The 24,093-nt window shown below is 38.1% G+C and overlaps 1 protein-coding gene across 4 annotated transcripts in view; it reads left to right on the top strand.

Annotated features, from left to right (window-relative positions):
• The window catches only part of ATP11B (ATPase phospholipid transporting 11B (putative)), a 97,999-nt gene that overhangs the window by 7,977 nt on the left and 65,929 nt on the right, over positions 1-24,093 (top strand). For all 4 annotated transcript variants that reach the window (XM_087725186.1, XM_087725187.1, XM_087725185.1 and 1 more), the window contains exons 2-4: positions 17,267-17,383; positions 19,521-19,610; positions 23,743-23,823. In XM_087725186.1, the coding sequence (XP_087581312.1) occupies positions 17,267-17,383; positions 19,521-19,610; positions 23,743-23,823 (288 nt within the window). The remainder of the gene's footprint in view (positions 1-17,266; positions 17,384-19,520; positions 19,611-23,742; positions 23,824-24,093) is intronic.

Here is a 24,093-nt window from a genome sequence, read left to right as displayed (position 1 = left end):
GCTCCATGGTTGTCATAGATAGGCCCAGAGTTATTGATCTTTGTTGCCTGTCATGAATTTGATCAATAGACGTTTTCATCTACTCTTTATTAAGATTGAGAAGATGTAAGTCACAGTCATGCCACATTCAGCATTCTCTGCTATCAATGGAACAAAGATAAGCTTTGATTTAATCTTTCAGAGCACAGTGCGACTAGTTTCTTTTCAAATAAGAATATTCTGTTACAATATCCAAATACAATAACAAAGGCACTTGATTGAAATTGTAAGATCTGCTAGCTATAATTCAGGTAGAAGGCAGCATTTTTGTGTAGTAAGATTAATGAGATGTAGAACTATATTTAATTACTATAAATATGTTTATTATGGATTAGATTGAACTGTTCTTTCTCCTTGTTACTGTTTATCTCAAGTATATGATTATGTTTGTGTACATGTGTATGCCCATAACATTCTTGGAGTTGGCAGAATTTCTTAGTGTGTTTTCAATTCTAAACTAGTTCTTTAATTGTTAATATGTACAATAAATTTTATCATTGTTCTAGGATAGTCATTTGACAGAGAAGTAGTGTAACATGGCTTACACTTCCAATGTTATAGAAAAAAACAGTATAGTAGTAGCAGGAGAATCTTCCAATTTTTCCCTCTGGAGTAAAGCACCAGCCCTGGATGGCGGGAAGGATGGCATTTATTTCTGAATGAGAACTCGTTCGTCTAGTGGTTAAGGCAGCAGGCTAGAAACTGGGAGACTGTGAATTCTAGTCCTGCCCTAGGCATGAAAGCTGAATGACTTTGTGCTAGTCACAAACACTCTCTCAGCCCAATCCACCTTTTACAGAATTGTTGATTGTGGGGAAAACAGGAGGAAATAGAGTATTAGATATATGCAATAGCAATAGCAGTTAGACTTATATACCGCTTCATAGGGCTTTCAGCCCTCTCTAAGCGGTTTACAGAGTCAGCATATTGCCCCCAACAACAATCCGGGTCCTCATTTTACCCACCTCGGAAGGATGGAAGGCTGAGTCAACCCTGAGCCGGTGAGATTTGAACAGCCAAACTGCAGAACTACAGTCAGCTGAAATAGCCTGCAGTGCTATTGCACCATCTTGAGTTACTTGTAAAGTAACAAAGGCAGCAAAATATCTAATAAATAAATGAAAAGTGTGGTGACAACGGTAAGACTGATTCACCTATTCCCCAGTGTGGGAAGTTGCAATATAGTAAGATTATGGGGAAGGGCTTAATGATCCTTTCTTGGGAATGCCAGAAAGCCAACCAATGATATCCTGTATGCATGTGTGCAGGTCTGTGCTTTATTATAGTATAATGTCACTGCCACATGATCAAACAAGTCTCCCCCCAAAAAATTTGATTAAAGGGTTTTTCCTATTGGTATTGGGCCAAAATTGCAATATGTACAGTAATCTGAAGTAAAATAATAAAAGGCAAATGCATCCCCCAATCTATTCTTCCTTTCTCTATTTGAAATGCCAACTGTTACCTTAAATAATCCTAATATTCCCCAGAGCAGAATACATACATATGCCTTTAATGAAATTAAAAGTTATTCTTTTTAATGCAGTGCATAAGACCAGCCTGAGGGGATTTACGAGTTAATATTGTAATGGAGTCATAAAATAAAAATGAAGGATAATTGGACAAGAGACCCAATATGATTCCAAGCACTAATGCTCCTAAAACATTAATAGACTGGGAAGGAGGAAGTTACTGGTAGATTGTTTCAAAATCCAGTGGTAGAGAGTTTGCATTTCTTTGTGTTTTGTTCTTAGTAGATTGAATTAGGATGCTCAGCAATATCTGGATGAGCACATGTTTTATATAAAACATGCTATAATCTATTATATCATCCCTTTCTATAGTAATAGGGTTCACACAACAGACTAAGCCAGAATCTATATATGCAGACCAGCCTCTATGTTGCCATTGGGTTTTCCTGAAATGTTAATAGGCATATACTGTTCAGATTCTTAGTTCCAAATGCAGTCTTATCTGTCAGCATAAATAAGAAACATTAAATCATACATCACCTTTCCTCCCTTGGAAGGGAGAATGCTACCTTGTACCATTGAGAGGTTACCACTGAGAGAGATAAGGAGTGCTGTGTAATTGAAATCATGTGTTGCTTATCAGTAGTGAAAGAGCCTGTTTATTCCTCTTTCCCATGTGAGAATTTCATAATGTGCCATAGGAGCACAAAAATCCTGCAGGTTATATTGAAGCTGCTCATAAGTCAACTTCCTGATATAATATTATTAAGACTAGTAAAACAGGTTTGAAATGTGTATTATCATTATCCTGACTTCCTCTACAAAAGTTCAGCTAACCGATTGGATTATCCTGTTTTTCTTCAAAACAAAATAACAACATGGATATGATCAGATTGTCATCAAAGTTGAGCTCAACTGGAGGGAAACTTTATTCCCTGTGGAATAATTTGAGAGCAACTGCCCAAGGCAATTTTGTTAGCTTTATAGTCTTAAGATTTGAAATACTGGAAATTCAGACACTTATAGAATTGCTTATGTGTTTGCCTTTGGAATCGCTCCCCTCCACATTTACTTTAGTAGCTATAGAGTACTTGAGATATACATAGTAGATACCCGATGATTCAGATAAAATTCCATAGAAGTCCAGATTCCTGGAATTCTCGGTGTATCACCTTTTATATCAGCATGCTACAGCTTGGCTCTTTTATGGACGGGAGTGCTTAAACAAACTTTTAGTGGCTTGTGACTGTACCTAAATAGAAGATTTTTATTTGTTGCTTTGCAAACAATCCTAGACTGGGTTCACAGAATAATTTTAATTGTAATTACCTTGTTTATTGATAAACTGGTTTCAAATTTTATTGTAGGGTAGCATAATCCCATCTATTTGTGATGGTAGCATGAACCCATCTATTCACCATTGATAGTTCAAACCATAGGAACTCAGCCTTTAAAAAAAACAGTAAGAAAATATGGCTAACGATTCTGGCCAGTTTGAACTGTAACACCCAATCAGAGCTTGTTTCCCCCCCAGTCTGTTTTATCTTCCTCAAAAGATCAGAGGGGCTTCTGGAGACAAGAGCATTCTCATATCAGAATCTACAATCAATTTCCATATCTATTAGAAGTTAAAGAGCAGACATACTAAAATATATCAGATTGAGTCAGAAACAAATTACATATTACCTGTATTCCTGTTTTCAGTAGTTACACCTTAGATGTATGCTTCTGAAAAAAATATGAATGAGAAGGCTTAGTATTTCATCTTTTGCACTGACTAAAGACTATTATTTTTTTCTTGAAGCTGAACAATAAAGTGAAACCTGTGCCAAAGCAATAGATATCTTTGTCATACACAGAGGATTAGTGCTGATTGGGGTGGGGGGTGTCATAAGCAAGATAAGCTTAATTTAAGATAAGCAAGATAAGCCATATATTCAAACCACCTGATAACTGTAAAAGTGAGAGCAAAGAAGCAAAACTGGTTTTCTGTCTTGCTGCATTTGCTACATTCCTTTAATAAGTTAATAGACAAGTGCATGTTCAGAAAACAAATGGCTAGTTTGAACTCTTAGTCAAAGTCACTATTGGATAATAAAGTGAAAATACCCACACCCATATTTATTAGAAAACGTGTCATACAGCAACTGTCATTTCTTAAAAATAATATGGTGTTCATTGAGCGATAATGCATTATGACTACCGTATTTATTATGAAATGCACACTTCAGAAGCAATTTGTAGAATCTAGGAATATAATTCAAATATTTGTTTTAAAGTCCACAAAACTGTATTTCTTGGATAACAAAAGAGAGATTCACTGACTTGTTTGCACCTGACGGTAAATGAACATACAATTTTTTGATGCAATAATGTGAATGGCTCAGGCCATGCCCACTGCTGTAGTTTATCATATGACTAGCTGCGGATAACAGATCTTGGATTGCTTGTTCCATAATGTGCACACATTTTCATTTGAAGACCACGATTTGGTATTCAGTGGCACCATTTAGTACAGTTAATTTAATAAATGGAAGTGGGCTGCAGGGGCAAGGATTTTTTTTAAAAAAAACAACAAATAATTAAATTAATGAATTAAATATGTAAATGCTTAATGTATTTGAGGAGTTCAAATTCACAGGGAACATATACTTTGCGGGGCAGTAACTTGTGCAACCCTACCCTGAGAGGAATAATGACTCTGTCAGCTAAAGAAACTTAGAGAACAATATCAACAGTTTGATATTCCTCTCTTTGTGAACACTGACCCAGTTAGTTAGGAGTATTTATATAATTGGAAGCTGAGTCATATGGAAGGGAGTCACACCAAACAAGATAAGACATATATTCAAGCATCCAAAACCTTATAGAATTCAGATGTGGTTATTACTGGATTTTCTAGGTAATCCTAGAATATGTAGGATGGTGTATCTTGGTTTCTCCAGCTATTATTTGGTGATTGCTCAATCCACTGGGAAGGGCAGTGTAATAACACACAGCCTATTGTGCTACTTAAAGAATGTTTGTTTTAAATGGTAAGGTGTGATTATTTGTCTAGAAAAGTAGCTGCTCTTTCTATGAGGACAACATGCTGATGATTCAGTTTTAGTCTTTTTTTTAATCTGTTTTTAAATGTGACTTGTTCACTCTGGACCGGCATCCCAATCTCATTATTGCTGAGTGTCTGTTTGAGCAGATTTTTTCCTCCATTTTTTCAAACTGGAAGCAGAACTAGAAGAGGACAAGTTAGTGTTGCCTGAAGAAAGAGAATGTTTGAGGGAAAACAGATTGTTGGATCAAAAGCATTCTCATTTGATCATTGTTTGCAAAAGAAATCTATCACATATGTTCAGTTGTCTTGGTTGGTAGAACTCTCCGTGTTCCATAAGGGAGCAATTAGTAACTTTATTGGATAGCTGGAAAAATCAAAGATCTTGCATCACCTCCACCTTTTGGGAACAATTTCTGCCTCTACTTTAATTTAAAATTCATACATGATATTGGCTGCATTTCTGACTTACTTTCTAGAATATTCTGTTCTGTGTTGTAGCTATTGTGTTATTTTCCTGTTTTCCCCTCCAGAATGTCGTGTGACATTCAAACCTTCATGTAGTGGTTTTTCTAAAGACATACTTTCTGTGGTATTGTTACATCACTCTTAGTTTGCTTTCACAGGTATTTGAGCGTAACTGTCCTGGAGTTTATGTTTTGAAATTTCTAGTGACTTCCTAAACTTTTCCTGTTAATGTCTAGCAATCTACAGATGACAGTGTTTTTCTCAGTTGGAGATTCTAGCATTGTTGCATCATTTATGTGGAACAGATGGTGAGCTTTTGAGTATGAATGATGAACAGCTAGGCCTGGCTTGGCTCCATCAATTGCAGTGGCCTCTGATCCCTGGAGCTGCAGAGTAACATGTAATTGGAACATTACAGCTACCAGAATCTTTCAAGAATCAAGCGGTTTATATCAGCTACTTGAAACACACATTTGCAAATTGTCATGTGTTTGAACAAATGTGTAATGTGGGCCTAAAGGGAAATTATTTTTGCATCCGACTAGACAACCCTATGACCCATTGGGACCTTCTTTGACAGAACGAAGTAATGCTGTTTGATGTGACCAGAATGAACATTACATTTTAAGCCGAACATATTTTTTTAACCCTGGTACTGGATGGTCGTGTGGTCATCTAAGAAGAGCGTATATCAAATAGAAAAATAATTGCAGTTGCAAAGGAACTTCAATAATAAGTCAGTATTTATTAAGTAACAAACGGAATGCTCAAGGGTGAGCAAAAAAGCAGTGAGAGCAAGAAGTGACTTCTAACTTCCTGCAGGCTTCCCCATTGACTTGTGATTCCATCTTGTGAATGAAACCCAGTTTTTTTTATGTGTCCTTTAACTTAGTAGGTTTCAAGGGACCTTGATTCAAAAATTGTTGTGATATAATGCACTGTTTGAGGGTAATTTGAGGGTGCCAATAGACAAACAGATAAAGTTTTAGTATCACCATATTGTTATTGATATAAAGATTTCCTTATATCTGGTGCTCACCATTATCCTTTCTCCCATGAGATAGGATAATAAAGAATGATACAAATCCCCCAGGGAGCTGCTGTGGTTGAGAGTAGTCCTGAGTCTGGGAGTCCCTTGTCTTTTTCAAATACCTTCACCATTACGCCACACTGACGCAAAAGTGGAGTCTTTGCTTGGATTGTGTTCCAGACAATCAGTCTCAAATCTATCTCCATGTTATTTGCCACCTTCTTGTGCCTACCAGCTGCTGTAGTGGACATTATTTTAGAAAACTTTGCTTATCTTTCTGGATAGTCCAGAACTAGATTCTTTAGTACAACACGGATAGCAACATTAGATATTCTCCATATTTTGGTTCACACAACAAGGCAAAGATGTACCGTATTTTTCGAGCTATAAGGCACACCTAACTTTTGGGGAGAAAAGAAAGAAAGAAAATCTGCCTCTGCATCCCAGCAATTTGCCTCCTTGCAGCAAGCAGCATGATCAGATTCAGCACAGCCTGGTTTAGCATGAGCAGCTAATTGGCAGTTGGATCTGCCTCCCAGAATACTGCCTATCCGCTATTCCGGGCAGCAGGGATCACCACTGCCACTTATCCCCATCACCTGGAACTGACCAAAAATGGGATGCACGGAAGCTGAAAACGGGGCTCACAGAGGCATTGAGAAGCGGCTGCGATCCCCGCAGCCTGGAACAGCTGATAGGCAGTATTCCGGGAGGCAGATCCAACCGCCAATCAGCTGTTCGTGCTAAATCAGGTTTTGCTGAAGCTGACAAGACTGTTTTCTGCTTGCTGCAAATGAGCCAAATTGCTGGGAGGCAGGGTGGGGGGCCTTCAATATTTGCCCTATAAGATACATAGATATTTCCACCCAATTTGGGGTGGGGGGAGTGCGTCTTATACACACCAAAAATACAGTATATTTGAAAAAAACAATGACTCTTGCATAAACGTCCAACTACCCCTTCAGCTCTGCAGTCCCAGGATAGCTAACACTAAGTGCCAGTTCTACAATGAAAAAAAAAGTTCATATTTGATCTGTGAGACAATATCATTAATTAGGAATTTGCAGCCTAGATAAAATCAATTATTTACAGGATTTATTTGATGAGTTTCAGTATAAAAATGCACACCTAATAATTTATCCAGAAGCATTCTCAGTGGATTTGGCTCCATCTGGGCTTTGGGAATGTGTCCAGGCGGATGTCCTCTGTTATATCACTTATACTGTGTAATGTGAAGCTGAAACTAAAGCTGCTATTCCACCTGGTGCTAACTTTTGGACTTTAGGTAAATTTATCAAGATCATCAATTTTCTAGACATCCCAAAATTTAGCACCTAAATACTGCAAATGAAGATGTACACTTTTGGTAATAATTTATTCTAGGTTTTGGGTGACTTCCAGCTGTTGATCCTGTGCTCCTTCAAAATATCATTTAGAGCTATCCAGATACCTGGGTGTGGTTCAGTTTATTATCTTTCGAAATGCATGCTTGGCATTTTATTTCAGTCAAGTTGAAAGGCAAAGTGTTTGTTTAGAGCTTTGCAGAGTACAATCATCTTGTGGATCAAAAACTTTGCATCTTAAATTTTCTCATAGGCAAACTTTTTCCGATGTGATCCAGCTCATTTTCAGAATAAGCTCTTTGGAGGTTGAGAAAAAAAATATATCAGAATAAATATAACTTCTAAAAATTAAGCACTAACATATTATGCTTTCTATTAATATTCCTATCACCATGATACTATTTACAGCTTCTAACAATAACATTTCAATTGAAATAACATTAGAATTTCCAACAGTAAGGTTAAACATTAATGTTTTTTTAATAATATTCTTAATAATGCCAATGGAATCCTAGGCTGCATTCACAGAGAACTAGAATCAAGAATCAAGATCACATGAAGTGTTAATACCACTTTGTAATGGCTTGGTAATATTGCATCCAGTTTTGGTTGCTACAATATTAAAAAAGATGTTGAGAGTCTAGATAGAGTGCAGAGAAGAGCAAAAAAGATGATTAGGGGACTAGAAGCTAAAATGTATAAAGAAGAGTTGCTAGAATTGTTTAGTTTTATGAAAAGAACAACATGATAGCAGTCTTCCAATATCTCAGGGTCTGCCACAAAGAAGAGGAGGCCAGCCTATTCTCCAAAGCACCTGAAAGCAGAACAAGAAGCAATGGATAGAAACTAATAAAGCAGAAAATTGACCTAGCACTAAGGAGAAACTTCTCACAATTTAGAACCATTAAACATTGGAACGTCTTGCCTCCAGAAGTTGTGGATGTTCCAAAACTGGAGGTTTTCAAGAAGAGATTGGACAATCATTTGTCTGAAATTGTAGAGTTTCCTGCTTGAGCATGGCATTGGACAAGAAGACCTCCAATGTCCCCCCCAACTCTCTTATTCTGTTACTCTTTCAAAAATTATAAAAATCTTTAGAGTAAAATTTAATAAGGCCATTCCTATTTCAGGACATGCTGAAGTAAATAAACATGTATTTAGCTTGTTTTCTAAAAGCCTGCAAATGCAAGCGCATTGCATCACTTCTTCAAACTGGGGCCCAACTGAACTGTCACACCTACACTAGGTGGGTTTTTACAGTAAGTACTCAACGGAACTCTGCTATTGGTTCATTGAGGACATGACTGGTGGCAACCCCGCAAAAAAGGTCTCTTTTCTTCTGAAATTGCCACATCTTGGCACCCGGCATTTCATTTTCCTGTGCTGCTTGGTAAATCAATGCAAGTGGAGAGAACTTTCGGGTGTAAACCCGGCCATCTCACTGTTCCATGGCAAGGCTAGAGTTTCAATAGGAGCAACGGTTATATATCCATCAAATCCTCAAAGCATTCAGTAACTGGTCTAGTTCCACAAATTTCAGGAGACAACCTTTCTTTAGTCTCCCACTCCTCTAAAGGGGAGGGGCAGTCAAGCCAAAATGTTCAAGGACATGATCCAGCCATTATCTCCCTACTTCGGTCATCATTTCATTGTCCTGCCGTTTAGGAAAAACAACCTCTAGATCAGTGTTTTGGCGAACCTTTTCACCACTGAGTGCTGAAATGGGAATGCGCACATGCGTCCGGGGAAGCACCAGAAACCAGAAGAGCAGCTCCCCAGCATGCACGGACCAGGAAGCTGATCTTCCAGTTTCCGACATGTGCATGTACCCCGATCACCTGGTCTTCTGGTTTCCCGCGCATGTGACAACCAGCTGGCTGGCGCCGGAACCGGGAAGAGCAACAGGCGATCCCACAGTTAACATAATCATGAAATCCTGAGATAGTCCATTTCCACGGTCTCCCAGAAACAAACTCCAAAGCTGCTTAATATTGAGGGATCTTTGGCACTCTCTGAGCTTGGTTTTCTTGGAGACATTTCATTACCCAAAGTAGGTAAGATCATCAATGCTGATGTTACCTGATTTGGGTAATGAAGCATCTCCAAAGAAACCAAGTTCAGAGACCACCAAACCCCCCTTATTTCAATCCTGAGCTACAAATATTCTCCTTAATTCTTAATACTGCCATGAAGGTTGTTGGACAGTAAAACTGGTGGTACACCAAAAATCTTACCTGTTCTTCTAACCCAGCATAAAGAAAAGGTTCACACGTGTAAATTAAAAAATAAAAATAATTTCTTGCCAGTTTCCCAGTAAGAAAAATATAATTCATGCAGACGGCTGAATTCCCCCTCCCACTTTCAGCAGAGCTCAGTGATCTACCTTAATCCTATACGTACTGGCTGGGGAATTCTGGAAGTTGAAGTCCCCAAGTCTTAAAATTGTCAAGTTTGGAGACTCCTGCTATAAAGCATACCTAATGACCTAATGGCCAATGATCTGGTTATATCTGGGACTGTCCATTTCTTCTGCCCACAATTCATTGTCATAAGCCAACCCATGTTCTCAATGAGATCATTGATGTAAGGCATTCAGGAACAGTACCAGTGGACAAACTGGTAAAACTACCTGGGTCTGTGCCAGAATGATGAGGTAACCCAGTTCTTAAGAGTTGCCCCAGATCCTGTATCTCCTGTTTCTGAAACATGTATAGAAACCCCTTCTCCCATTTATCCTGGCACATTCTAATCCTTTCTTAAGAACCTTGAATCCTTTTCCTCAGGGTCAAGAGAAAGGGCCCTGCCCTCCCATTAGGACGCCCCTTCATTGGCAACCCCATTGCCACCCCATCTATCTTTGCAGACCAGATGGAATCAAGAACGACTGCTTGATTGATGAATCTCTGCTGCGTTTTCTCCAAATAAAGCAAGTGGAAGGCCGTTCTGACTGGTTTGTTAGGGCTGCAATTTGACAAGTCCAGAGGAAAACACAAATGAGGTGAATGTGTAAATGTGTGACAAATGTGTAAAGCATGTCACAACATTTCAGATGCTGTAACAAAGCAGCATTTCACTTTTTTTTGCCAAATGCACACATATGAGAAAGGTGGATTAGTTTTTTCTGTAACATGAAGAAGCAAGCTTTTATTTTCAAGAGTTCATTATATTTACAAATACATTTCTTTATGAATGTGAAGAGCTCTCTAAAACAAAATCGGGGATTCATGAATTCGAAAGTGCTGAGGAGAGTTTCTTGTTTAACATTATACTTTGTTCTTTTCATTAGCTATGCCTACAGATAGAAATCAGTTGCTCAATATCATTCCACTTGGTTTTTATGGCAGGATGGTAATAGTGAGACTGTAAGAATGGATACTGAGACTAACAGGTTAGTAAGACTAACAAGTCTTGAGTTCTAGTAAAAAGGGCTTTTGGAACATTTGAAAAGGAATGAGCATCTCATCCATATCTTCGGTTAATAACCTATTATCTACTTTTGGCCATTATATCTGATTTTGAATTTGTACCTCTGATTAACTTTCTTTCTGTAACTCTGCCTTTTTAACTGCTTGTATATAAGGCCTGTAAGGGCCAGCAAATAACACTATCTGGAATTGATTTGACAAAGCATTTGGGGAAAATAAGCAATAAGGACAATTTTGCCTTTTTCCCCACTAAAATTGTTTTTTCAAGCTGCCATTTTAAAAAATAAAAAGCTTTTACGATTGAAAGGGGGTTGATTGACATATGAACTAGCCTAGTTATAATTAAATTATTCCCCCCCCTACCCACCCAGTGCTTTCATTCACTTTGCTTAATTTCTGGTTTATTTGACAGAAGGCTCTCCTTGAGTAAAACAAAAGAATGAGATCATGTTTTTCTGCTGAAAGTGAGGAAGACAAATAAAGATCCCTTTCCTTATGTCCTTGAGGCTGAAATATGAAGCCCAGCAGATTTTAGGCAGAACTGTACTTGTAGAGTAAGCATCTTACTGTTGTCTGCAGTCTGTTGTCTCTCTCTTACTTTAAAAACTTTTAAAAAGAAAACTGTCAGATAAGACACAAAAACTTCTGTTTTAATGACTACATTATATGAAATCTAATTGCGGCATCTGATTTTAAGCAGTTGTTTCTGTTACTAGCAGATTTCCCCAAATCCCTATTATGTTATGAATTTACTATAAAGATCACAAGAGAAAAAAATGTTAATTATGCTCTACTTGTGCATGACCATATGCCAATTAGACTAATAGTTCCTTTCTTTATTAGAGTAATCCAGGTTATGTCACTCGACATCCACATAGCTTATTTGTATTATATCTGTAGGTCGACTTGATTCTGCTTACTAGATGTTCTCTTGTTGACCAGGCTAAACCAGCTCCCAGACTGATGTTCTTTAATTACTGGTTTCCAGAACTAATGCCTCTAAAGCAGAGCTGGAACCAGTACAGATTATGTTCAATCTAAGTGAGGTCAGCTCATTTGAAATAATAGCATCCATGTAACATTATCATGGATTATTTTCATACATGGAAAACTATCATTAGCTAAGCTTCTTTAAGATTTAAAGAAAAACAATGAAACAAAAAAACACTGAATTAGTGTACTGTGAGAATCCAGCCAATAAAGATAATAACAGCATATATCTTCCAGTTAAAATACTGCTAGTTTTATTACTAGTTCTATTTGTCTGATGGGCCAAGAATGTTTGAATCTCTGGGAGTCTCAATTGGAAATATAATTTCAGTTTTCTTCAGTTCTGTGCACTGCAACTTTCTTTGCACTGATGGTGGTGTTGATTAATTGATGGATGATATGCCATCAAGTCATTTTATACTCTTAGCAACCATACAGGTAGATTTTCTCTAGGATAATCTACATGTAGACTTTGATTTACAGCCATTCATTTAGCAACTGTTAGAATTTACAACAGTGCTGAAAAAAAGTGATTTATGAACTGTCCTTATGCTTATAACCATCATAGCATCCGCATGCTCATATGATCAAAATTCAGGCACTATACAACAGTTGCATGTCCCAGATCATGTGATCATTATTTGTGATCTTCCCAACCAGCTTCTGACAAGCAAAGAGAAAGTCAGATTTCTTTAACGATCACATGATTTGCTTAATTGCAATGATTTACTTAATGACTGACAAAAGGTTATACAATTAGATGTGTCTCAATTAACCACCTTGCTTGGCTCCAAAATTCTGTTCTTCATTGTGGTTGTAAATTGAGGACTATCTATCCCTAACTTGCCCCACCCCAAATCTCCCAGTAATGCACTGACTACCACTGTAATTGAATACATCCACCTTGCTCCTGGTTATAGTCTTCCCTTTTCGTCCACCTTTCCCAGCATCAGAACCTTTTCCAAAGATCTGGGCCTTTGCATAATGTGTCTAAACTAGGATAATAGGAGCCATTTGTGCCTCATTAGGTGTTCAATTTATTCATTACTCAGTTATAGAAAGTTTAGAGAAGTTATTACAGTCTGTGCTGTTCAGCACTTGGATCCCAAATATTCTGTAAAGGTAAAAGTTCCCCTCGCACATATGTGCTAGTCGTTCCTGACTCTAGGGGGCGGTGCTCATCTCTGTTTCAAAGCCAAAGAGCCAGCGCTGTCAGAAGACATCTCCGTGGTCATGTGGCCGGCATGATTCAACGATGAAGGCACACGAAACGCTGTTACCTTCCCACTAATTTTCCTATTTTTCTACTTGCATTTTTATATGCTTTCAAACTGCTAGGTTGGCAGAAGCTGAGACAAGTAATGGGACCTCACTCTGTTACACAGTGCTAGGGATTCGAACCGCCAAACTGCCAACCTTTCTGATCAACAAGCTCAGCGTCTTAGCTACTAAGCCCCGCATCCCTAATACTCTGTACCTAACTATAAATCTAAGGAAATTTAACTTGTTTCAGTTCACCATGTAACAATTACATTACATTTAATTACAAATGAATTAAAAGCTCATTTGTAATTAATGTGTTAATTTGTATTGCAGCACTTAGGGGAAAGGTTGGACTCAGTGGCGTCAGTACAGACTTTTGATTTTATCAATGTCTCTGTATTCTTGGCTTTTACCCCATTGAAGAAGTCTACTTTAACTGCAATTTAGATGTCATTGGATCAGATTATACAGAAGGCAGTGAGTGCTTAATTCTGCAGAAAGTATCATCACGTTGGGAAAATATGCAGGGTTTGGAAAGAGGAAAATTTGATCCTTCTCTGGCACTTCTTCCCACTTTCACTTCAGCTAGATTTTCACTGCTACTTTCCACTTTCACTGGGGAGTGGGGGGGAGCACCTTCCTTAGTATTGATGCCTATAAATCCCTACCTTGGATTTATTTCAAGGTAGGGATTTATACCTTGGATATTTCTTTTAGCTTTGTGCAAATGTATGGGCAGCAGACTTGAGGGTTGATGACAACAGTATCTACTTAATCTGTTGTTAAGCAACTACATTTGCTGGAGAGGGGAGAAATGTGCTTCAGCCTCCATTGATGTTCTTTAGGACTAACAGTGTTGCTGGTGAAACAATCGGGAGTTATTGATTGGGAAAGTTCTATAAAATAATATGGGCAAAGCTTTGCATGAGTTTTATATGAGTTAAGTTGCACAATGCTGCTCAAACAATGAGCTCTTGGTCAGATGAGTGAAGTTATTTTGATATTTGGCTCCATCTTATAAGAAAGTTGGAAATCATGAGATTTTGAAGCATAGTGAAAATATGACTTTCTTTATTTTTTGGCTGTTTGGGGTGTGTTTCTCTGCCAAATCCAATTCTTCCATTGGAGAACTTGAGGAAAAGGAGAACTTGGATTGCAGTCAATATCTTTTAATTTTTGGTTGTTAACCCCATATAAAGCCTAAGTGCTGGGCTACAGTGAATCTGGGGCCTTATAAAGTAGAATGCTATTTTTGTGGTAGCCTATTATCTTTGGGGCACTGGAAGTTGTTATGGTTTTATGTTTTTTCATTATTTTGGGAGCAGCAGGGAGCCATAGAAGTTTACTAATAAATAAATAAAAACATTATAAAGTACCATACAGATTTATCTTAATGCTACCCACCACCCCTCCTTGTCACCATACAATCATTACAATTGTTTTTATTTTTTTAGGAAAGTTTATAAGAGCTGTTTGATATAAAGAACCATTCTTGGACTTCACTTTGGTCTTTAAATTGTCACTAGATGACAGTTCCTCATTTTATTTATTTTTGTAGATTCAGATGGGGCAGGGAGCTTGGGAAACACCAAGGCACATATTTACAGTCACGCTGGTAACCCTGCCCACATAGTTGGGGGTCCTAGCAACAGAAGATTCCCAAACCAGTTGGTCACAGTTTCTTCTTTTATGTGCCCTGCAAAGAGAATAATACTTTGGCCCTTATGTATAATATATTGACAAAAACAAGCAAGAAGATCACCTTTTGGATGGTTTTCTCCTACCTCCTTCCTTTTACTATCAGGTACTAAAAGTTCTTTTGAAAAAGACAGGACTAGGAAGTTCTATAGTGTTGGTAGCTTGGTGGTATTTTCTCAGAAGTGTCAGGTTTGAGCAAGAGATCTGAAAGTCCTGTTTTTAGTTCCTTTTATGTACTCTGCATTAGACATACTATTACTCCAGCTGTTAATTTCAATTTTACACAAGCATTTTCTTTCATTTAGCTTCCCTTTTATCACATACTGCCTGCACCATTTCCCATGGTTCCTACCCCTCATGAGCCTTGAGGGGAAACCAGCAGTTTTGTTTCAAGATGAGCTGTTTGCCAGGGACTAATTTCACCTAATAACAGCCTACCTTATCTTCCACCGAGTACTTCCACAAAGTATCCCCTGCTATTAAATGCCAAGAGGTTCCATAGCAAGGCTCCCTTCATCCGAGATCTGGATGACCTCCAGATGTGAGTGTTCCCATCTCTGAGATATGCTATGGGGGTGGGGGGGGGAGTAGCTACACCTTGGAAAATACTGATGGGAGTAACCCTGGCAGGCAGAAACAGGCACTCCATTCCAAGGCTAGATTCAGCTCGTCCTCTTGCCCATATCAAAAGAGTTATGAGGGTCTGGCTCTACCAGGAAACCTGAGGGAGAAGCACTTAATCTACCCCTCCCCACCAGCCTGCTTAGCGAGGCAGACTGACTAGCAGAGATTTTCCCCTACAGACTCCCACAATGATATTTCAGCTAGTCCGTTGGCCACACCAAGCTGTTTGACTGGCACAACAGCCTCCACAGCTGGCTAATTGAGTGACATGCTGGCCCTTTCAAAGACATGCCAATGTCCACAGGTAGCCAGGTAACCCACCTTATTCCACTCAGGCCCTCAGCCCAGAAAAGGGGAATAAACCCAGAGAGTACATGACAAGCGGAGGAAGAGGAAGATGCATCACATAGATGAGGACATGGGAAGTGACATCTGGGAAACAACTACAGGTTATAAATAGGGTTGCTAATCAACTGCCCGGAGGACACGGCAAGTAGTCAACGCTGCTTGATCTCTGCCTGGAGCTCAACTTGGGTGCTCAACAGCAGCATTTCTTTAGGACAGAGCTTGAAACCTAGCCAGGAACTTGGCAGCGACTTTGCTATGCGACTGTATTTACAAAAGGTGTAGCCACGCTGAGGCAGCATATCCAATGAGTGCAAAAATCTTCGGATGGAAACGAGGACTATCTGACACTTCAAGAACAGTAAGGATTGATCTCCAAAGGCTTGTTTATGTGGCTAAGTCAAGCCATAAGGACCAGGAGGAAAAAGTTAACCCTGCTCAGCCAAGGCAATAGCTTCACATTGGGGGAGTGTGAGTTTATAATAAAGTGCTGTGTAAAGTTTTAATCCAAGCTCTGGTGTAGTCTGTAGTCATTTACAAAACCCCAACTTGACATATATTTACTGGGTTTTTAGTTTATCACCAATTATCACAGTTTTAGGGCAGATGCAAGGCTGAGGTTCTTTGCAGATGTTGGACTGTCTACAGTGAAGTTGGGTTTTAGAGACCATTCATATTTTTAGCTGTTATGCCAGTTTTCCTGCTGTACAGCGATATCCCTAATGGGGCTGCTTGTCTCAATTACTGCACTTACAGTAGGGTCTTAAGGTACAGCAACTCTGGGAGATTTTAACTTGCTTTCATGTGGCATAGACTCGGGTGGCTCAGGAGGTTGTCACACTCTGTTTTTCTCTCAGGGCATTGGCAACATAATAGAAGGTTGAGGACATTAACCTCAGTCCAAGTCAGAACATTTTATGGTTGCTTTTCAATATGCTGGTGCTGCCTCTGCTTTCCCTTACATGGATGGAGTACCGATTTGCTCAGTCCACCCCAGGTGACCAATGCTCCCAGTGGGTTTCAGAGGGAGCCTTTGTTTTCCTGAGAATCTAGTAGGCAGTGTGACTTGAGGGCATAATTTCCAGCTGCAATGGATGGCCCTGCTGGGTGAGACGGATGGATGGATAGTCAGTTTGGTCTCGTCGTGGTTAAAAGCACCAGGCTAGAAAGCAAGAGACCATGAGTTCTAGCCCTGCCTTAGCCATGAAAGCCAACTAGGTGACTTTGGGCCAGTTATTCCCTCAGCTTAACCTGCTTCACAGGGTTGGTGTTGTGGGGAAAATAGGAGGAGGAAAGTGTGTTGCGTATGATCATCACCTTAAGTTATTTCTAAAAAATAGTAAAGGCAGGATACAAATAAATATTACTTTTTGTTTCTTTTTAGATATTGTATTTGTTTTTTATCTGTTTCACCAAGAACATGTATTCGGAATAAGGAGACATTATTTTTCAGAATTAGTGTGAGAATATCAAGTTTTAAAATGTATTATAATATAATGTTCTTGTCTTTTTCCCCCCAGGGTTTTGACCCACCACATGAGAGTGATAATCGAACTATTTATATTGCAAATCGTTTTCCCCAGCATGGCCATTATGTTCCTCAGAAGTTTGCAGAAAACAGAATAATCTCCTCTAAGGTATGGGAAATTTTAACACCTATACATATGCTTTATAAAGTGCAATAGTTCAAGATAAATTTTAGTGAGATATATCAGCATTTTTAAAAAAGCAACTCTCAGATATGGATCTGAATAGGATTAGGGCATTTTATGAGTCATACTGTTAAACTAGTTCATTTATATATCATTACAGAATTTGTTTTTGTGATGCATCTTAGTTCAAAAGCTTGCTTAACTAAAAAAAAATTCTAAAAACTGTCTCAGGTGAGTATATTTTTAGCCTTTATAAGCAACTTGCACAAAAGCAACGTGGTGATTTCCATTTTCAGTTCTAGGTGTGGTTTGACAGGGAAGGTTGCGAATTGCCGTCACATTGCATGCAAGATGCTGCAGCTGTCAAAGATGGCCCAGTTGCTAAGCACTTAGATTGTGATCATGTGACCACAGGATGGTGCAGTAATTATAATTTTGATGGCTAGTCCTAAGTCACTTTTTCTAAGGCTGTCATAACTTCAAACTGTCAATAAATGACCACTTGTACGTTGAGGATTACCTATATGTCTTTACGTTAACCTCCCCATTAATATAAACAAAGGTTATTTATTTATTTACATTGTTTAAACACCACCAGTTCCACAAAGACATTTAGCTGTTTATAAAATTGAGCATAACAATGTTAAAGCAATTAAAATTAGTAACACAAGTTCACAAATTAATCTCAATAAAGCTCAGCATTAGTGTTCACTGGTGTTTTCCCCTCTGGCGCTAGCAAACACCGGTGTTTTGAAAGGCCCAGAACACTGGCATTTGCTGTCATTTTTGCCAGATTGAAGTCTATTTCATTGAAGGATTTCCAGTAGCCAGTGTTCTTACAGTTGCTTTCCATGGTGTGGGCAAGGAGAGGGCCCAGGACTCCTAGGTCAGGGATCAGCAACCCGTGGCTCTAATGCCTCATGTGGCTCTTTCATCCCTCTGCTGCGGCTCCCTATTGCTCAAAATATGCATCACAACCGCCAATGTATGTTGCCAGCCGGCATGCGATTTTATTGAGCTTTTCGACCCCCAGTAGGCCAACCATGGATAAATCCAAAAAAAGAAAAGTTTCAGAAGAAAACAGAACGTTTAATTCAACTACATATGCGGGTTCTGTGGCCGCTCAGGAAATAGTCGGGCACGGGAAGGGTTTTGTGGCTCCCGGTGTTTTCTTTTCTGTGGGAAATGGGTCCAAGTGGCTCTTTGAGTGTTTAAGGTTGTCGACCCTGTCCTAGGCAAAGTGGGAGGCCCAGGCATTCTGTCTACCCCACCACATCTGGAAGGCCAGGGCTCTCCCTCTCTAGTACTCTGCTTAATGACCACAAATGGGAGCGTAGGTATTGCAGTTGTTCATTGAAGTGGCTGTGTGGCATCTCGCTTAACAACCACTTGGTTCAGCCAATATTTCATACCTCGTTGTGCTTGTAGTAGAGGAATACTCTTGAAGGCAATTGCAGTGCATTCAAGCTAAAGAACTTCATAGACAATTCGCTTTATAGATAGTCCATGCATTTAATGTCTATTCAAAGTTACAATGGCAATGAAAAAAAGTGACATAACCATTTATGATTGTTACGGCATTCCCACAGTCATGCAATCAAATGTTGAGTGCTTTGCAACCAGCATGTATTTACAGGGGATGCAGCATTCTGGGGTTCTGGGATTGTCATTTGCAACCTTCCTAGGGAGTGTCTGACCAGCAAAGTCAATGGGGGAAGCCAAGTTCGCATAATTACTGCACAAGTCACTTAACTGCAGTGATCTACTTAACAACCATGGCAAAAATGGTCAAATGGGGTATGACTCTCTTAACAATGGCCCTGCTTAGCAATTTTGGACTCAATTGTGGTTGTAAATTGAGGATAACCTATATTAAAATCAAAATGAATATAGCATCTCTTACATTGTAGAAAACCCAATATCAGATGTCAGGTAATTCTTCTTTATGAATACCAGTATTGTGTTGCAAATTTAACACATAAAGGTAAACATGGAACTTAATTGGCTGATATGAATGTTCTAAAAGAGAACTTGTAGAATTTTGAATGCAAAATACAGTTCTACAAAAATGATTGAAGTTGAAATTCAGTTTTTAAATGTAACTTTTTTTTTTCTCTTGCAGTATACTGTGTGGAATTTCGTGCCCAAAAATTTATTTGAACAGTTTAGAAGAGTAGCCAATTTTTATTTTCTTATAATATTTTTGGTTCAGGTAAGTTGGATAATTTAACACTACTTAAACATGTGCAATTGAAATGAGGGATTTGATAAAAGATCCTGTTGAATATAACCAAACATAAATCTTAATTTTTCTGACTTTTGAAACAAATAGTGACTTACTCAGAGATAGAATTCATTTATGTCTAGTGATATCCGTACTGCCATTATCTTGACATGTTCATCCATGTTATTTTTGTGGTTTCATAAGGCATTAGCTGATGTGCTTCATAAGGTTTATTCCTAGTGACTAATATGTTTTCTTCACGCTAAAAGAGGGATGTTAAAAATGTTGATGCAGTTTAGCTATTATACATAATATATTTTTAAAGCTGGTTTCCTGTAAATTGGCATTTCATCTGATTGCGTACCCTCTCTTAATCCGTCCCACATATGATTACAAATTAAGCAAAGATAGGAGTAAAATATTAGTTAGCTTCAATTTTTCAAAGCAAATGCATGGGGATATGAATTAGCAATATTGTCATAATCCTGAGCTAAAGTCACTAGTAAAGACCTTTCCTAATTTGATATTTAATCTCAGAGAGTGAATTCCAGGAGGAATTTAAGCATCAAAGATATATTTCTATTTATTAACCGGTCCGATGGGTGGTCATTTGCTTCCTCCATCTTTCCTGGAACCTGGTCAGTATTATAATCAGAAATTTAGCTATTGTTTGGGCCTTGTGCTATTGAGATTATATTGATTTTTGCTGTCGTCCATCACAAGATGGTAGCAGATATTTAAAATATTGTAATTATATATATATATATATATGTATGTATGTATGTATGTATGTATGTATGTATATGTATATGCATATGCATATGCATATGCATATGCATACACACACACACACACACACACATGAGATCACTAAGAGTCCACAATGCCTTAATGACACATAATCAATCAATACATTGTAACAGCAGGTGAGACACATAGAGTTGACCCATGGACTTGATTGTTGTCCAAAGCTAACAGGATGGAAAAGAGATTTATTTATACCCTGTCGAAAGAACAGGTTCTCAAAAAATCCCCCTGGAAATATGAAATTATGAACTTCATGGGGAAATCTATCTTAAATCTTTCTGCATATGACAAGATTGCAGTTCTCAACTTCTAAATGTGGTACAAAACCTTGTTCTGAGGAATGGACTGAACAATGTATTCTTCAGATGTGTTTTCTGTATGCTGTATATCCTGTGTACTGTATTACACCAACCACTGTAGTATTTAATTCCATTTATGTATTACATTTTATATCTTTTGCAAATGCTGCCTCAGGCCTAAATTGCAATGAAATCCATGTTGTGGCTGTTGCAATAAAACTGTTAAAAATCACCTGACTGTCACCTACTGCATGCTTTTTCCCCCTTTCATTATTCAATGTTCCCGTACATACGGTAATGAAATCAGAAAATAGATGTTACTCATTTTTGCTTAGTCTTTCTTCTCTATTTACACTTACGTATTTCACAAGTTGTGATAAAGCTTCTTTTGTCTAAAAACCTCAATGGAAAGGATTCTAAATTTAGCAGAAAAAAGTTCTACGGTTTTAAGCAGTGTTTAAATGTTAACTGTTAAGTACCAAGCTCAATTAATCAGTAAGGCTTGTATATGTTTTAGCTTGGTTTTTTCTTCTTCTTTACATCCAGCTTCATCACTGTTTTGGCTGAACTCTTTACATTTCCGCTCTGAAATAAATTCAGAAAAGCAGTTTCATTTGCAACATTTACTATGTGAATAAAAGAAGTATCAATAGTGATATAATGGTCATATGAGACATTTATCCATGAAATGGTTTAGAATTTCTATATTTCACTATACCTCTCTTTCAATGAAATCAGAGTGGAATTATTTATACTATTGTTTTTAGAATAGAAGCATTTCTCAAATATTTAAGAAACAAAGAACAACCTACTAATAGCTGTGCAGCCTTTATAGTCAATATTTCATAAATCACCCAACTTTCAAAGGATAATTAATAGGTTACCTTATTCAGAAATGAAGATCTGTTGCCCTTTAACAACTTCAAGTACTCCTCTTTGCTTCCAACACAATTTGCTATGCTTTCTATCATAATTCCTCTTTCTGTTGACAAATAGCTTTTCTTTAATGTGTCACCTGTATACATATTCTGTGGATTATCTTATACAATTCACAGCATTGATTGATTATGTGCCATTAGGTCAATGCCCTTTCTCAGCAGTCACATGGACAAATGTTCTCCATGACAAACTATCCCTAACCTGGTCTTTTAGGTCTTCCAACAGAGCGCCTCTTGCCACTGTAACTGAGTCCATCCACTTCGGTATTCTTCCTCTCTTCTACCTTTTCCAGCATTATAGTCTTCTTCACAATACGTGTTCAGAGTATGATCATTTGAGCCTGTTGTGTCTTGAGTGAGAACTCTGGGTTGATTTATTTGATGATCCATTTGCTTCCTTGGTTATTACAAGCTACTCTCAAAATATTTTTCCAACATCGGTGTTCAAACTTACACTTCCATAGAATGTCACAGGAAATTACATTGCCTACAGAATTCTGATTTTTTTTTCTATCACAATTCTGCCACATCTCAGCATCTTAAGATTGCTCATGCTTGAAATACAATGCTTGCATCCCCTTCAAAATCCCTATCCTGTTTATACTGAGAAGGGAAACCTCATCACTTCTGAGATTTCCAAGGTCCCTCAAGACCTGATTATGTCAGCAGCCCTTGGGGCCCCAAGGAATGGGTGAACTCATGAGGTGGCTCTGTTATTATTGACATCCCTCTATTATTTTCTTTTTCTGTTTTAGTTTTCTTTTTAAGGTTTTTTTAAAAAAATAATTTTTAAATTAGTATAATGTTTTGAGATAATGACTGTTTTATACATCTACTCTTATTGGACAATTGTATACCACTCAGAATCATTTTCTGTAAGATAGACTGCCATATAAATTTGATTGATTGACTGATTGATTGGTGATACTGGCCTTTAGAGCTGCTGCCTAATAGAATACGTTATACACACACACACACACACACGCTTAGGATTGGTCCATATGCAAGAGATCTGTGTTTTGTCACAGTGCACACAATCTTCTTTCATTTCTACTTTGAGTGGAATGCTGTGTTCACACTGTGTGTTTAACCAAGATCTTGCAGCTGAACTTCTACCACATGCTATCTTGCAACAATTCTTAGCACAGTCTGTATTTTTCATTATTGACAACACATTGGTATGCTTGCCGACAAGCATCTTTTAATCTGGCAGGTATAGAAGGGAAATTTTTGCCAAGTTCATTTTCAGTTTTGGGCCATTTTAAAATCGGTGAGAATCTGGCTGCTTTCCAAATGCCATTAAAGTCCTTTATAGGTAGTCCTTGACGTATGACTGGTTTCTTAGCAACCGTTGAAGTTATAACAGGCCCCCCAAAAAGGTACTTATGACCAGTTTCAAAGTTCCATTTGACACACGCACACATGCGCGCGCACACACACACACACACGTCATGTGACTGCATTTTGGGTACCAGGCAACCAGCCCCCAATTAGGACGGTTTGCAGTGTCACATGCTCGTGATTTATATTTATTGCCAGATTATCCAATTTCCAGCTAAAATGGATTCACTTAACTGTTTAAAAAATGATAACATTGGGCACAGTTGGGTGGTGATGACCCACTTAAACGAACGGCATGACTTACAGCCATAATTCTGAGTTCAGGTATGGTCATAAGTTAAGGACTCCCTCTGTGCAATCAGCAGCAGGCTTCGTCACATCACAAGGCAGCCCGTACACATTCTGGATACTGAACCTCACAAGGATCTCCCAGCAGGAAAAAGCAGCTTGAGTACCGAAAATAAATGGTTAATGCTGTACTCTGTTACAACATACAGTATAAATAAGTAACATCAAAAGTCTATCCACTAACATCTGATTGGCTTTGGTAATTTTTGGAAGCTACAAACCATTTCCAAAGAGTAATAAAATATTGTAGTATATACTGTGTGCAGTGTTATAGTAGCAACCACAAACCACTATTTACAGTTTTCTGAATATAACATACAAATGCAAACATAGACTTTCCAAAATTTGACTCGTATGCATATTCTTTCTGTCTGTTTTCTCTTCCAGCTTATGATAGATACTCCTACTAGTCCAATTACTAGTGGATTGCCATTGTTTTTTGTTATAACTGTGACAGCCATAAAGCAGGTAAGAAAATGTGCCCTTTTATTTTTGTTGCTTAGCACAGACATATACATTATGTTCGATACAGAACTGCAATTAAAAGTGGGCCATCAGTGTTAGTTGACAATCTGCTAATGTGTTTAGCGATATCAGCACATGGTGTATTTCTTCAGAAGCCAAGCCAACGAAGGCAAGGCATGGTTCCAAAACACTAAGTACTAAAACACTAAAAGGGACCTTAATTTGAGAATGTGTTTTTAGTGGGATCTTTTTGTACAGAACAATGTCTGATGC

This window comes from Thamnophis sirtalis, unplaced genomic scaffold (genome assembly GCF_051295495.1).
Source record: "Thamnophis sirtalis isolate CommonGarterSnake01/CBP01778 unplaced genomic scaffold, rThaSir2_p1.2 scaffold_11, whole genome shotgun sequence".
Classification (NCBI taxonomy): domain Eukaryota; kingdom Metazoa; phylum Chordata; class Lepidosauria; order Squamata; family Natricidae; genus Thamnophis; species Thamnophis sirtalis.
The sequence above is the reverse complement of the archived record's forward strand: the minus strand, read 5'-3'. Positions and strand labels throughout refer to the sequence as shown.